At 46.5% G+C, this 14,166-nt stretch overlaps 1 protein-coding gene across 1 annotated transcript in view; it reads right to left on the reverse strand.

Annotated features, from left to right (window-relative positions):
* STX8 (syntaxin 8) overlaps positions 1–14,166 on the reverse strand; it is a 111,171-nt gene that overhangs the window by 35,903 nt on the left and 61,102 nt on the right. The window contains exon 6 of the mRNA XM_009285212.2: positions 7,237–7,338. Coding sequence (XP_009283487.2) covers positions 7,237–7,338 — 102 coding nt within the window. The remainder of the gene's footprint in view (positions 1–7,236; positions 7,339–14,166) is intronic.

Genomic DNA, 14,166 nt, shown 5'->3' on the forward strand with positions numbered 1-14,166 from the left:
AAAAAAAAAAAGTTTAAGTAGGAAAAAGGGTAAAAAAGGGCTTATCAGAAAACAGAGAGATTAATTTAGGAGATTAAAATGTAAAGACGCTTGTTCAGCCCCACAAAACAAAAGCTGGGAGGGAACACTGGGTGATCTCTTAGACACACGTGTTTGGGGGGGTAAAATAAAAAAAGGGAAAGAACTATTCATGACACCAGAACAAGGGTTGCACGTGGGCACCATGAAGTATCCCTGACAAGTCTAGGCTGGAAATAAGTTTATGACCATTGCAGCCTTCCAATAGGAGTAATGGGGGGGAAAAAACAAGCTTGTTCTCAGAAATTTATCTTGAAGGGATCCTATGACCCAGAAGGCTCTTCCCGTCCTTTCCTGCTAAACACACACAGAGCTGACACCACCAGTAAACGCCATGCTCCTCACCTGGAAAGAAATTCATAAAGCAACTCCAAAACACCTTTTTAAAAAAAAAAAAAAGTTTATGACTGCTTAGGTCCATCCTCTTTCATCAGCTGAATCCATTTCAACCTCTCAGCATGAGCAATTTTAAGCCAAATATTTAAGTCGTGAATATAGCATGTGTGAGGAGGAGGAGGGGGCAGGGAGAGGCCAGGAGCTGGCCGGGGGGTACAAAGGCACTGGGGGAGCGAGGAGCAGGCTGCTGGGCACACACTACCAGCAAAGGCATCATCTCAGCACCACGAGTGACTTTTTTTTTTTCCCCAGTGTATTTGCTGAATCATGTGAAAGCACGCTTTGGGATGTTTCGCCCACACCGTTAGTCATCCCGTGAGCTCCTCACCTGCTCCTTGGGGGCTCAGAGCTAACGAAGCAGAGGAGAAGTGTTTCATATTATGGAGAAACAAGACGCTAAGACAACAAATGAACTGGAAGTCTTCGATTAGCAAAGTGCCGAAATTACTGGACCTGTGCATTTAAAAGTTGTTCTATTAACATAATTAACGAAGCCACGTTTCTCACTACATCCCTAAGCTAATCTGCTCTGAGGCTTCTCTGATGTCTAATGAAACTTGAGCTCGCCCTGCCTTCCCCCCCCAACGGGGCCCTTAACTGGGTCGCTCTAATGAGGATAGGTGCCCAGGTACGTCTGTAGTAACTTCTTATCTTTGCGACCTCTATCTCCAACTAATTTCAGCTTCAATTAGCCAACAGGTTCAGAAGTCAGTGGGGCAAGGTGGGAGGAAGAGCACGGCCGCGCATGCACATCGGGGCTGCGAACCCACCGGTTCCTCCCGAAACCAGGCTCACCTCCGGCAGACCTCCGCTTCCCCCGGTTGCAGCTGACCTGCGCTCTCACGGTGAAGGAAAATGAGCTGTATGAGAGGAAGAAAACGCTTCAGGGAGCTCAGACGAGAACTACACCACAAGAGAGGATGATGCACAAGGTGGCAAGACTAGTGGAAAGCTAAAACCTGCAGCAAGATCTGTTGGACTCCTGGTATTTCCCGGCAGGCTGGCTGGCAGCAAGCGAGGGCTGTAGGAGAAGGGAACAAGGAGACAGAAAAGCCCAGATGAAATTCCACCTTCTGTTGAATCACTGACAGCTGCCCCTCGGCCACCTCGCTGGGCTGCTCTGGTCCTGGGAGGATGGAAGTGCCGATGCATTTAAGACACCGGCGATCAGCGAAGACGGCAGCGACGAGCCCAGTTCAACCAACAGATTCATCGTTCTTCTGCTAAAGTTTCTTCTCAAAGCTTTCTGACAGGGGTAACAGCTCAGAACAAACTTTTCAACATGTAATTAGTTAAAATGGAAGAAACTGAAGGAGGGGAAAAAAATAATAAAAAAAAAAAATCAGGAAAATATATAAGTTGCCAGGCCAAGAAAACTCATCCCGTAGAAGCACGGACAGGTGACTCAGAGCCAGTGCAGTTGTCGGAGCAGCACTGGGGAGGAATATCGGTGTAACTTCTCCGAGAGTCGGACTGCAGGAAAGGTTGATATCATGGCACACTACACCAGCTTCTCCACCCCACTGAGAAAAAAAATAAATGGATGGGGACTTGCTCATCTAAACACACAGCGTACGTCAGAGGAACAAACCTGAGTAACTGCCATCTATAATTTATAAAACAAATTAAATCCATGGCAAAAATAACCATAACTTAGAACAGAGCGATCGTAGAATCTGGCAGAGAAAGGCCCCAGCCTGCATGAATCATTATTTTCTAGAGGAAACCTTATATAATGCAAGCTACTCTGTTTTAAAAGAAATTAAACCTTCCGAAAACTCCAATTAATAGGTTTGGCAAAGCTCTGTCTTTAATTCAGGTATTTTGGCAATTTGCTAAGATTAAAAAAAACCTACCTGGTACCGACTAACTTTACGGTAGTCTACACTCTGCTTTCGGCATCTCCCAAAACCTCCATCAGAAGGCAAAGGGGAGATGAGAGCATCTACCTGGGGCCGGAGGAAGGCGATTAGATTGCAATGCCATCTTGTGGAATAGGAGAAAACGAAAGACAGAAAAAAAAATTGCTCAGCCGCCACTTTGCAATTGTATGTTATTTTACAGGACACAGACATTGGCCCAGCAGGGTATATTCGGTGGTTACTTCTCATTTTCCTCGTTTATCTGAAAAGTTAGACGGAGGCACGCAGTGGTAACTGCAGAGACATGGTCTGCTTCCCTCACGCTGCTTGGAAGGGGATGGACACGCCTGTCAGAAATAAAAGTTTGCTCTTTCTTGCTTGTTTTTAGCCTTCACAACGACAAAGTCACAATCTTCTGTGCTGCTGCCCCAGGAAATCAGCCTTTCTCCTCGGCTCCAGGAGAGCCACCAAAAAGAGTGCCTTGGGTAGGATCAGGAGTAGGACCACACCAATCCCCCAGATCCCCCTCCCAATCCATGGTATAGTTTAGTAGGACCTGAAGAACACTTCTGACGCCGTGAATCACACAGCTCGCCTGCAATCGCCTCGGCATACGTCGTATCTGATACTTAGGCTCCCAGCTGCGTCCTGTGTTACTAAAATCCCTGTACGTCATTCTTATCACAAACAAAGCCTGGTTTAACCATCCTCTCTGCAAGGAGCTGCCTGCTTATAAGTTAAGGATGGGGGAAAGCTACCAAAAAGCACCATCCAGGTAAGGCAGGATGTAGCTGTGGACGATGACAGACCTTCTCCTCTCCATGGCGAGGCCAAATGCAACCCACAGCCAGGGAGAAGGAACCACGGATTCTTTGCAGACTCCTGACTAATACTAAATGCCTGAGCCTGATGATGAACAGAAATAAAACCAACCCAGACAGGTGCATATTGCGCTGAGCGGCCGTGTTTTGGGGCCCCCACAAAACCTGCACCCACTTATTTGAAATGGGCTGTACCCCCAGCCCTCGGAGACCTGACGCGGTGGGACAGCCTGTGCTCGAGCTGCCGAAGCCTGGGGACTGCAAGCAGAGGGGAAGGTTTGGCGCTGGCAGGCTGTTCTCAGGACGGGTGCCAAGGACACCAAGGGATGAGCTGATGCTGGAGCCCACTCGGGTCAAGAGAGGATTAAAAACCACACAGGAGCTGCGCAGTGAACCCAAACAGCAGAACTGCTGAGAGTTTGACAGCAACGCAGCAGCACTCTTTTCAGGGCACACATTTTCCTTTAAATATTTTTTTTTTCCAAAATCGGAAATTTTGAAAATCTTTGGAAAATGTGGAAATTTTTTCCAACTGGAATGGATGGGGTCGCAGTTAGGCTATCTCTACCCAGGAAAACCAAAACCACTGAAGGAATCAGTCACTAAGGTACTGTGGCATTTGCCATATCATCAGGTTGTTCGGGGCAAATTTGTTTTCCCTCCCCAGAATCTCAACCTTAGTTATACTTTCATTTCTTTGCTTATTTTTAAATGCAGTTCTTAAGAGGACATTCTGAGGGTTAAAATTCCTAATAAAAAAGTTAGCGAGAAATGGTTACTGAGTGTTACTCTGCACAAAAAAACCCAACCCTAAAGGTATGGAATCTGGGAGAGAGCGGGGACAAACAAACCCAAGAGAACCAGTGGTAAAACTGAAAAGTCAGGATTGTGCACACAGGCATTCCTGTAGCAAATTTGGTAAAGGCAGCCTAACATTTGATTAATGATTTGTGTGTACATTTTCGTGAAAGCTCAGTGCAAGTTTCTGAAATCTAAGCAATACGTATGTCCTAACAACCCTCCCAAACGCCCTGCATACACTGAAAAGAAAGAAAACAATGCCAAGCAGCGTGCAAACATTTGCCTGCAGATGACTGATGATTTTCAACAATAATTTCATAAACGCAGCAGACTTAAGCATATCCCATGGTTATTCTTCTGCTGCAGTCCCTGGGAGTTCCCACTGACACCAGCGTGGGGCTGCCCGGGGCCACCAAGGGAGACGGGCTCCAAGCGGGGCAGCCTCCATTGGGCAGAAGCAAGGGGTGGGATTGTCAACAGCTCTTGAGTCAGCAAGAGAAATGGCATCGCAAATAAGCTGCAAACGAAACAACCCACCCGAAACAACCTGAAGGTTTCTGCCAGGACTGAGCACGGCCAGAGGTGCGGACGCCGCTCTCTGCAACGCTTCCGCCCCAGCGATGCCTGCGCCGAGCAGGTAGCGCCGAGGTACGGAGGGCCGCGGCATAAATCACGCCGGTCGCTGGAAACAACCGCCAAAGCTTGAAACGATGTTTGCATGAGAAGACGTTGAAATATTGATTAAAGTTGGATTTCATCAGCAATACTTTGATTTTATTATTATACTGGCTGCTAACAAAGACACACCCATTAATGCGTTACATTCCTGCTCGTAAAAGGGTGATTATTCCACTGTTCATGCCAGGCTGCTCTGCTTGTATCACCAGCCAGTGGCCATCAGAAAAATAAAAAGACATTATGATTTCCAAAAACGAGCAAAAAACATGGAAACAGGCACATGCTGGAATATTGCAGAGACTGGGTCCAAGCAAACACCTCCCGGGGAAGGAAGGGGTGGGCAAGGGAGAAGACTGAGCATTTCACCCCGGTCGGTATCCAAAGTAGCAGCGCAGAAACCAAGGAGTTAGACACTCATCAGAAAAATAAAAAGACATTATGATTTCAAAAACGAGGCAAAAAACATGGAAACAGGCACATGCTGGAATATTGCAGAGACTGGGTCCAAGCAAACACCTCCATCCCGGGGAAGGAAGGGGTGGGCAAGGGAGAAGACTGAGCATTTCACCCCGGTTTAAATCCAAAGTAGCAGCGCAGAAACCAAGGAGTTACTAAAGACTTTATCAATTTAAATGAAATGTTGGGGGGGGGGAGGAAGCATTTTGAAAAAATTACCTAGCAGGTGCCAGTTTTCCCGCTGCTTGGCTTTGTTCAAGGAATAATTGTACGTACGCGGAGGGTTTTTCTGATCTTAATATGCTAGTTAATTTTCAGCGCCAGGGATAAGGGTGGAAAAGGGATGGGAAGAATGCCATTAAAGGCTGTGTCTTCCAGCATTATTGTTCCAAAACTCGTGCTTAGGCAGAGTAGAACAGCTATCTGAGGCAATGCCGTGTTTACGTATGCCCAAATTGTTATGCAAACACATGAAGACCTATTGGAGCAGAGGGAACAGGCACCGAGAGGCAGCGCTTCTCACCACCCCTTGCAGAAAAATGTTTTTCAATGTGGAAAGGGTGAGAGAGGTCACCCCCAAGGAATCCAGCCCTGGATCCTCCCAGCCTTCGCCTCTCCCATCCTCCTCCTCCTCCTCTCAAATTCCCCAGCGAAGCCAGCACGGGCTTCCGAGTTAAAGAGACAGGCTCATTATCCAGCAACGTTGTCTGGGGGCTGCATTTGCATGAGAAGCCTAAAAAGGGGGAGAAACACCTAAGGAGGGAGAAGCTGTCCTGTATGAAACGGGATTCACTGCCTGCCCTGCGCAGGCATTTCGCGTCATGCTTCCCTGTACTCGTGGGGAAAATGAAACCACAGAAATTAAGGGGAGACTCCAAAGGCACACAGGGGTACTCGGCGTCATTCAAGTGCAATTATTTTTAGATTAAATCCATCTTGCATCAACACTAAAGATCTAAAATAAAAAAGTCAGTCATAAACTCTGCAGTCACACCTTTAATTCTATCTGTAGTTGGTATGAGAGAAATCGGAGACAAACACCTCTGATAAGCCAACTTTAACCTCCAGAAGAGGTCACAGATTTTCATCAACCTATATCAACCAAGCTTTCAAAAAGTTATCACTGATGAAGAACCAAATAAATCCCTGAAATATATCGCCAGTGCTTGAAAAAACGTCTCATTGCCAGTCTGAGCTCGGTCGCTTTTGCTGCTAGATCATCACTCTACAGAATAAAAGCTCCCGACCAGCCAGAAACCTTTTCTCCACCCAGATGTGTGACCAAGTCAGCTCTCAACTTTCTCTATACTAAACTACATAAGCCAAATTTCATTAACTTCTGGCTATAAGTCAAATTTCTACAGAGCAGAAATTATTCTTGTTAGCATTTTGAGTCCTCTAGAGTGCCAAAAGCGAACCACAGACGCCAAACGTGCAGATGCTATTTCCAGAAGTGTCTCACTACCACCACCTCCCCATGGACATCCTCCCCCAGTCACTCCTCAGTGTCACTGGTCCCCCAAGATACAGACGTTTTCTGCCATCACCCACAGCATCCTCCCACAGTCGCTGCTATCAAACCCCCAGCTCTTCATCCTATAGAGGAAACCTGCATTCACTCCCTTGAGATGTGTTAACCTCGCTTTAGCTATATGGACAGGGAGTCCAACTGAGCTTTACCAGCTTGCACGTAGCTTGAAGAGTCACCAGCAAGGATTTTGCGTCTGGCAGACTGTGAATGCCACTTGGTTGACAACACATTCCTGCAGGACACCACCAGAAACGTCCCTGCGGCATCACTCCCCGCTGTGACCGGCTTGTGAGAGCTGGTAGCTAGCAAGTTTTTTAAACCTAATTAACACATACCGCACTCCTTTCATACAGTTCTACAATTTCCAATCAGAATATTGTGCAATGCTGGAGTCAAATGGCTTAAGGAAGTTAATTGTACAAACACGCAGCAAGCGCAGTGAGTCAAACCTGCAACAGCAGTGGAAGACACATTTGAGTTTGGAGAGGTGGTTTTTCAAATTTTTAAAAGCAGCTCTCCTTGAGGGAAGCACATTGCACAGAGCCTCTGAGCGCTAGACTGGTTTCTCATCATTTAATAACAGGGCAGGAATTGTGCTCAAGCCATTTCCTACCGCAGGACGTTGATTTCTTGTCCACCATCTTTACGTGCCGCGTCTGGTTGCGAAGCTTGTCGTCTGTGTTTTCAACCAGGTTAGCGAGGTCGTCGATGATCTCTGGGGAAAGAGAAACACGAGCATTAATCTCCGAGCCCCACAGCATCGCTGCTTACAAGCATGCTCCTGCTGGAAGCTCCCAAATGGAAACCAGCTGCATCCTTCTGCCTTCCAGTATGACAGACCAGTGCTCCGCATGCACTGAAAGGTCCAAATCCTGGGAAATACTACACAAGAGACTTTGACTTCGGATTCAGTGCACTCCTCCACTGCAAGAGCAGAGGAAAAAAATACAGCCTGAAACAGCAGGATCTGTCTAGGTAGCCACGGAGTACAAGATGATAGCAGCCACAAAACACTAGCCAAAGTAAGAGAATTAGTGCATATGCTATAGGAAATCTGAAATTTCAGTCCCTGGAACAGAGCATCTCAACCCTTGGCCACTCCATAGTCATTAAAACACATTCAGAATCACTGTCTTCATAAATGCTTTTGAGAGCATTCGGCACAGTCCCAACCAAGCGACCACGGAGGATACAGTCAAAGTCCCGCCTTGGTTCAATGACTGAGATGTACGGATGGCAGTTCTGCTTGCAGCCCAAAGACCCTCTGGGAAAAGGGAAGTGAGCAAAATTTCTTCTACATCTATTTTTAATAGAGGGGAAAGGGAAATTTCAAGCCAACCCACCCTCAACCTCATGCTACCAATGACTTAAATTTTGTCAGGGAAATCGGACCAGGTACAAGGCTTACACCGAGAGTGGTTGTTGGGTTGGGTTTTTTTAACACTGACCATTAAAAGCCACATTCAGGCACCAAATTTCCTTCTTGCTGACTGTTACGCTCTGATTTTCTCGAAATACACAGCCAGTGCTTCTTGCTGGGTGTATGAATACATCGCGTTTGAGTTGCTTTCTACTCTGCAGGTAGGAATGGCTTTTTTTGTGCATGATAAATCAGGAGGAGAACAAGAGCCAAAACCTGAATGCCATTGCAGAGCATCTTGCTCTGGTTACACTTCCAGCACTTTCTCCACTATTGATCACTGTCTTAATAAATCTAGTCAGCCTTTTGAGACCAGGTCGGGGACAGCAGCCGTGCCAGCTGGTGGGTGCCGCGCTCTCAAGTCGTTTGTACCCAGGCAGATCCTAGCACTGCACCTCTCCGCTGCAGCGCTGCTGGAACGGCCAGGTTTAACGGACCGCAAGCGAAAGAAAAAGTTAGAACGCATAGTGTTCAGTTAGCAAGATATACTAATATTCTGTTCATTTTTATGCATCGTAACCTTGTATGCATGCTGGCTGAGGGTTAAGGAAAACAAGTCCCATCAACAGGACAGGGCCCTTATTAATTAGCCTTTATTGTTCTGACTGTATTCCTTCAAACAAGAGATTTCCCAAATATCTCTACTAGGAAAAGGGATGACGCTAAAGAGGGCATTCCTTGTACTTCCAAAACTTCCCTGTGACACTAGAATGAAACCTTGTGCTTGCAAGGGTAGTGCCAGTATGTGACATTAGTTCTTGCAGCTTCTCAAGAACACCCGTACACCTCTGTTGGCCATCGCTTTTATACCAGTGCTTGAAAGGGAATGGTTTCCTCTGCAATTCACCTTCCTGCAGCACAAGATGTTAGCTATGCAGGGTGCTTATGTCCTCAAATTTTACCAAGTAGCAGGCATTGCTCTAGACACAGAGATAAAACCAGTTTGATTGTACATACAGATAACAGAAAACAAATATAAAATAATCAAAGTTCTGAAGACACAAAGGAAATTTTCAAAGGCATATGTAGCACGGAGGTTTTACTCTCCCATAGAGTTGGGAGATTTAAGCATCATCCTTCTAATGCATGCTTTTTAAGTCTGCTCCGCAAGCACTCCATCATCTCCAGCAGATCCCTATGTAAAATAACAGCATCTAAAAAATCTTGTACTTTGAAAATATCTATCTTTCTTAAAACATGAGCTCCTGATTCATGTCCCTCAGCCTAAACCATCTAAGTATTCACATGAAGGGAGGGCAGAGGGCAAACATCAACTGCTTCTGTGTGTGCAGCCTCAGCTTTATCCTATAGATCTAAACTATTCACCACTCCTGTGGTTAAGCAACATCACCCCACCAATACTGCTCTATTCCAGACACAAACTCTCCGTATTTGTGAAGTTGTTTTAAATACTCAAGATTTTATTGTTCATCCTACACTAAAATGCATTTTCCCAAGTGATAGCAGGTACTTTATTTGAACTGCAAGATTTATTCAATTCGTAGTTCAGATATTAATTCTCCTCCCCCTCCCACCCAACTTTCCCAGGTCCAGCATCTGCAAAGCCAACAACATTTTGGGGAAACTTTATCTGTCTTGCGTGATTCAGCACACAGGAAAACCCATACAATGCTGCCTGCAAAGGCAGGCTTTCTCATGTTTGCCTCTAAATGAAAAAAAAAAAGTGCCGAAAGTTCCCATCGTTGTCAAGGACAAAGTGATAAGCATGCTTGGGAAATAAGAGACTTTCCTTTGCCAACACTGACCAGACCCTCCTTGAAAAACATCCTGGTGAACAAGCTGTAGCTAAATGAGAACAAATGCGAGCAGGAAAATTTTCTGTCATCATTTCAAAGCCCAAGGCATTGCAATTGGGATTATATCTAGAGCCTCTCCTTTCCCATCCCCCTGCGCAAGCCATTCCCCCGTCAGACCAACCAGCAGGAGCCGTTTCTGAACCAGAGAACTGGACCGTACAGCTTGGGAGAAGCATTTCTCCAAATCTACGTGTCTTTTGATATGGTCAGGTTTCAGGGGAGCGGGCCAAGCACGTAGCCCAAAGCTCAACAAGCAGCCAGGCCTTTGATGCAATGTGCAGTTAAGACCCGGAGAAGTGTTGGGGTGTGCATGGCACAACCACGAGGTCTGAGTAGGGTCTTCCCCTGCTGTGCTGGGGCTGGAGTGGGAAGAAAGCACAGGGAGGCTCTTACCCCACCACCAGTTGAATCAGAAGCCTGGACCAGCAGGTTCCCCAGGCCAGGGTGCCCCTGCAACCACCAACAGCCTGCAGAGGAGCATCCACCCCTCTCCACCCCCACCAACACCTTGCACAGAAACATCCATCCACCCCTCTACACCCACCAACACCCTGCACAGAAACGTCCACCCCTTTACCCCCATCAACACGCTGTTGTGGTGACACTCAGGTTCAGAGCAGCTCTCGACCTTCATGTAAATTAAAGAATTTCTCTAAAGCAAAGGAAACACTGTGGAAATACATGCTGTATAAGGCAGAGTTGAAAACTATTAATGAATTTCTAAGGTAGGCAGAGCTGCCGCCAGAGAAAACTAACCCCACAGCTAAGAAAGTCTTCAGAGCACTGACAATCCTACATTAGCTCTCAGTAGGCTCCTGAGGACGACCTCTTCTGACAGATGACCCACCTGCAACCCCTTTTGCCCTTCAAGCTGGAAATTACATTCAGGATGAAAATTTTTCTATCACCTCCCATTTACCTGACTATGCAAGGAGCAAGTTAAAAAAAAGATAGAGAGAAATCTGAAACAGGGGAAGGAGCGAGGTTCCCCCGTTGCGAGGGAGCAGAAGGGAAAAGCAGGCTGATTGCTGAAGGGCTGCCAGTGACCTTACAAAGGACGTTTCTGTAACACTGCACTGCAAACCACATTTAAACACAAATTTAGCCAAGGTCTTCTTTCAGTGAAGCAGGGTCTTGAAGCAGAAGATAAAACCTACCGCACAACCCTAGTATTAAAATCTGAGTAATTTAAGCCCACCTGATGTGGGAGAAGTTTGAAGGTGGCTCATCCGCCGGAGATGAGCTCAGACAGGACCTGTTATATCAGCAGGGACTTCTGCTTGAAAACCGGTGTCGCAGCCTTGCTCGTCCCTGCACGCGTGTCCCTTTGCTAGGGTCCCAGCCATCAGCCAGGCAGGTACGTTGGCTTTTGAGCTCACCAGCAGACAACGCAGCCAAACACGCCAAGCATGAGGGCAGCAGGTTTCTGTAAGAAGGCAGAGGCTGGTGCGTGGGCATTACCATTTCTCACCTCATTCCTGCGAGGCTGCAGCAGGGAAATGCAAACCCACCTCTACAAATCTGGTTACTTTTCCTGGTGACCAAACCTACAAAATTTGGGCTGGAGCCCTCAAAAGGGCAGGATTTCTTCAGAAGCCTGGTACATATCACACGGCAAAAACCGCAGTGGGCTTTACAGATTTGAGATCAATACCTTAAACCAGAACAAAAGTCACGGAAGGTCTCCATTTTGTGGACACCAGCCCGTCTGCAGTCCTGCCCTTGCTCCTCCGGCTACAGGACCTGCGATGGAGAGGGCGTGAGCAGCCCTTTGGGGAATCGGGATGAATTCCACGCAGGGGATTTACAAGAAAAGAAAATGCACAATTAGGAAACAGCAAAGCAAGCAGATGACAGAAAAAAAAAAAAAGTAGGTTGATATATTCTGAAATATGTGATGAGTTTTTTCCTTTTTTAGAAAAAACCCACAGCAGCAGTTTTTGATCTCGGGCAACGTGTTTCAGGGCAATGCAGAGCAGCCAGGCTGAGCGCAGGTCCAGGCTGGAAAAGGTGGGAGAAGCATCCCTGTGGAAGAGGTGGGAGAGGCTGGAAACAGCAGCCGTACGGTCAGTCAGCCCTCTCCAGTTCCAACATTAACTCCACCTCCTGCTCCTGGGGAGGAGAGAGGTGTTTACTGGGGAAAGCATGAGCAACGTGAGGAAAGGTTCCTTCTGTTTATTTTTTTTAAAAAACAAACACCAAATAAATTTTGGGTTTGTTTAATATTTTGCATTAAACTTAAAACATATTTTTGCCCATAAAAACAAATACAAAAATCATTTAATCAGATCTGAACTTGTCGCTGCATCAGCTATCACAGCCAGAAAATGAAAGCTTCTAAGCTGCCGCTGAACGCAAAGCGTTAAAAAAAAAATTGCTCATTGAATTGCTTCACTGGTCACTGCAAGTTGAAGCACTATCAATGCCTACAGTCAACTTTTAAAGAATCAAGAATCCATTGATTGACCCAGATCAGCACAAGACTACTCAGAGATGTGAGCACGTAAGTGTTAAATATTCCTTTTCAAAGTCTTATTGAAATGGAAAATGAAAAGTGAAGGAACTGGTCTGAACCCTGGATCGTAAGCACTTTCCGCTTTGCCCTATCAAGCTTGGCTTCGCAATCTCAAATGATACATAAAGGTTGAGAAAGATGATGTTTATAATCTGAATTAAATGGTCGCATTATAAGTCACACTAGCATCACATTTTGCTGCTTCTGATTTCTGGGGTCCATCCATGTGCACGTGTGTGTGTGTGTGTTCAGAAGGACTGTGCTAAAAGCGACTACCAGAACGTAAAACCTTTCCTGGAATTGCAGCAGAACAACCACCTGGTAGCAGTGGTAAGGGTGTATTTACATCTGTCTTTAAAATCACATCTGCTAATAGCTAGAAAAATAAAGATTTATGCAAAGGACACCAATAGAAGACAGACGATAAAAAACTGAGCAGAAGAAATTATATGTAATCCTAGGAATTTCTCAGAGAAAAAGCTCATTCTTCATATCCTTTTTCCTTCGAAGCCTTTGCCGCTGCAAGGAAAATCAGAAACATTCTAATTCCTAAAAACACCGATGCCTTCCCTAAAAAGCTGGTTCTGCTTCTCTCCAGCCACGGCATGGATAATTTCAGAGCCTCCCGTGAGACGGGAATCCCACACGTTAGAGCCGTAAGTCATCTCTCCGGGAAACGGCCATACATCATGCTACAGCTGGCCTCTTGCGTTAAGGGCTGGCGCAGGATGGGAAAGCAAACCCTGAGCTGAACCCAAGCCAGGTGCTGGAGCAGTCTGCTGTGTCCAAACGGATCCTTTTGTTTTTCTCCTCTACTCCTCCTCAAAAAGGCTGCAAGCTTCAGGCACTGGATTTGCCCGCAGTCCTGTTGAGCAGCGTAACACAGACCACAGGTCCTCCATCACGACCACCATCTGCCTTTCCCATATTCCCAACTTCTCTGTTGACATTTCTAACACCGCTTCCTATGGGTTTGAAAGCGGACTTCTCTGGCAGCCCCATCTTCCGTGTCAAGTCAGCCATCAAGTCTTTCTACAGCTGGTCAGAAGTTTTCCAAGGGAACAGTTTCCACTGGAAAACCATTTGACAGATGATAAAAACAGTACATCCCAGAGCGCTCTGCACACCTGGACCTTCAGTGTTTTACCTCTTTGACGATGCCCTTTATGCTGAAACACATCCCTGATCAGCTTGAAGCGAATAACCAGCTTTCAGCTTGCAAAGGAAATTCTCAGTTTTGACAACAAAACGAGAAGTCCAAATGTTTCCAGAGAGCAAAAGCCCCTTTTCCAGCCCATTCAGCCACTCCATCTTTCCTCCCTTTCCAACCCCGGTGCCAAGACCCCACCAGTGCCCGGCCAGCCCCGCTCTGCTCCAGCAATGCTGAAGACAGAGGAGCAAGTCAACTGCTAGGTCATGAGATCATACTAAATTCACAAAATTAATATTGCATCTTTCTCTGCAGGGACTAAACAGCAGCAAGCTACGCCAGAGTTATGGCGCATGCATCAGCGCTGCACATTTTAATCAACAAAGGCATAACTTACGAGATTACAAATCACAACGTGAAGTGCAAGCACATGGACACGGAGGAGATGATCCTATCCAACAGCTACGGATGCCGTCACGCTCTCATCACCAGGGCACCATGAACCGAGCCACCGAACCCCAGAGCCCTCCTTGCTGTTTCTCCCGTTAAGGAGCTCATGAGAGAGAACGGCAACTCGTTATGGAGAAACGTGAAGCAGTCCATTAAGGGAGCGAAAGCCAGGCAGTGGCGGAGCCGGAGAG

The sequence above is a fragment of the Aptenodytes forsteri genome, unplaced genomic scaffold, assembly GCF_000699145.1.
Source record: "Aptenodytes forsteri isolate BGI_AS27 unplaced genomic scaffold, ASM69914v1 Scaffold186, whole genome shotgun sequence".
In the NCBI taxonomy this organism is placed as follows: Eukaryota; Metazoa; Chordata; class Aves; order Sphenisciformes; family Spheniscidae; genus Aptenodytes; species Aptenodytes forsteri.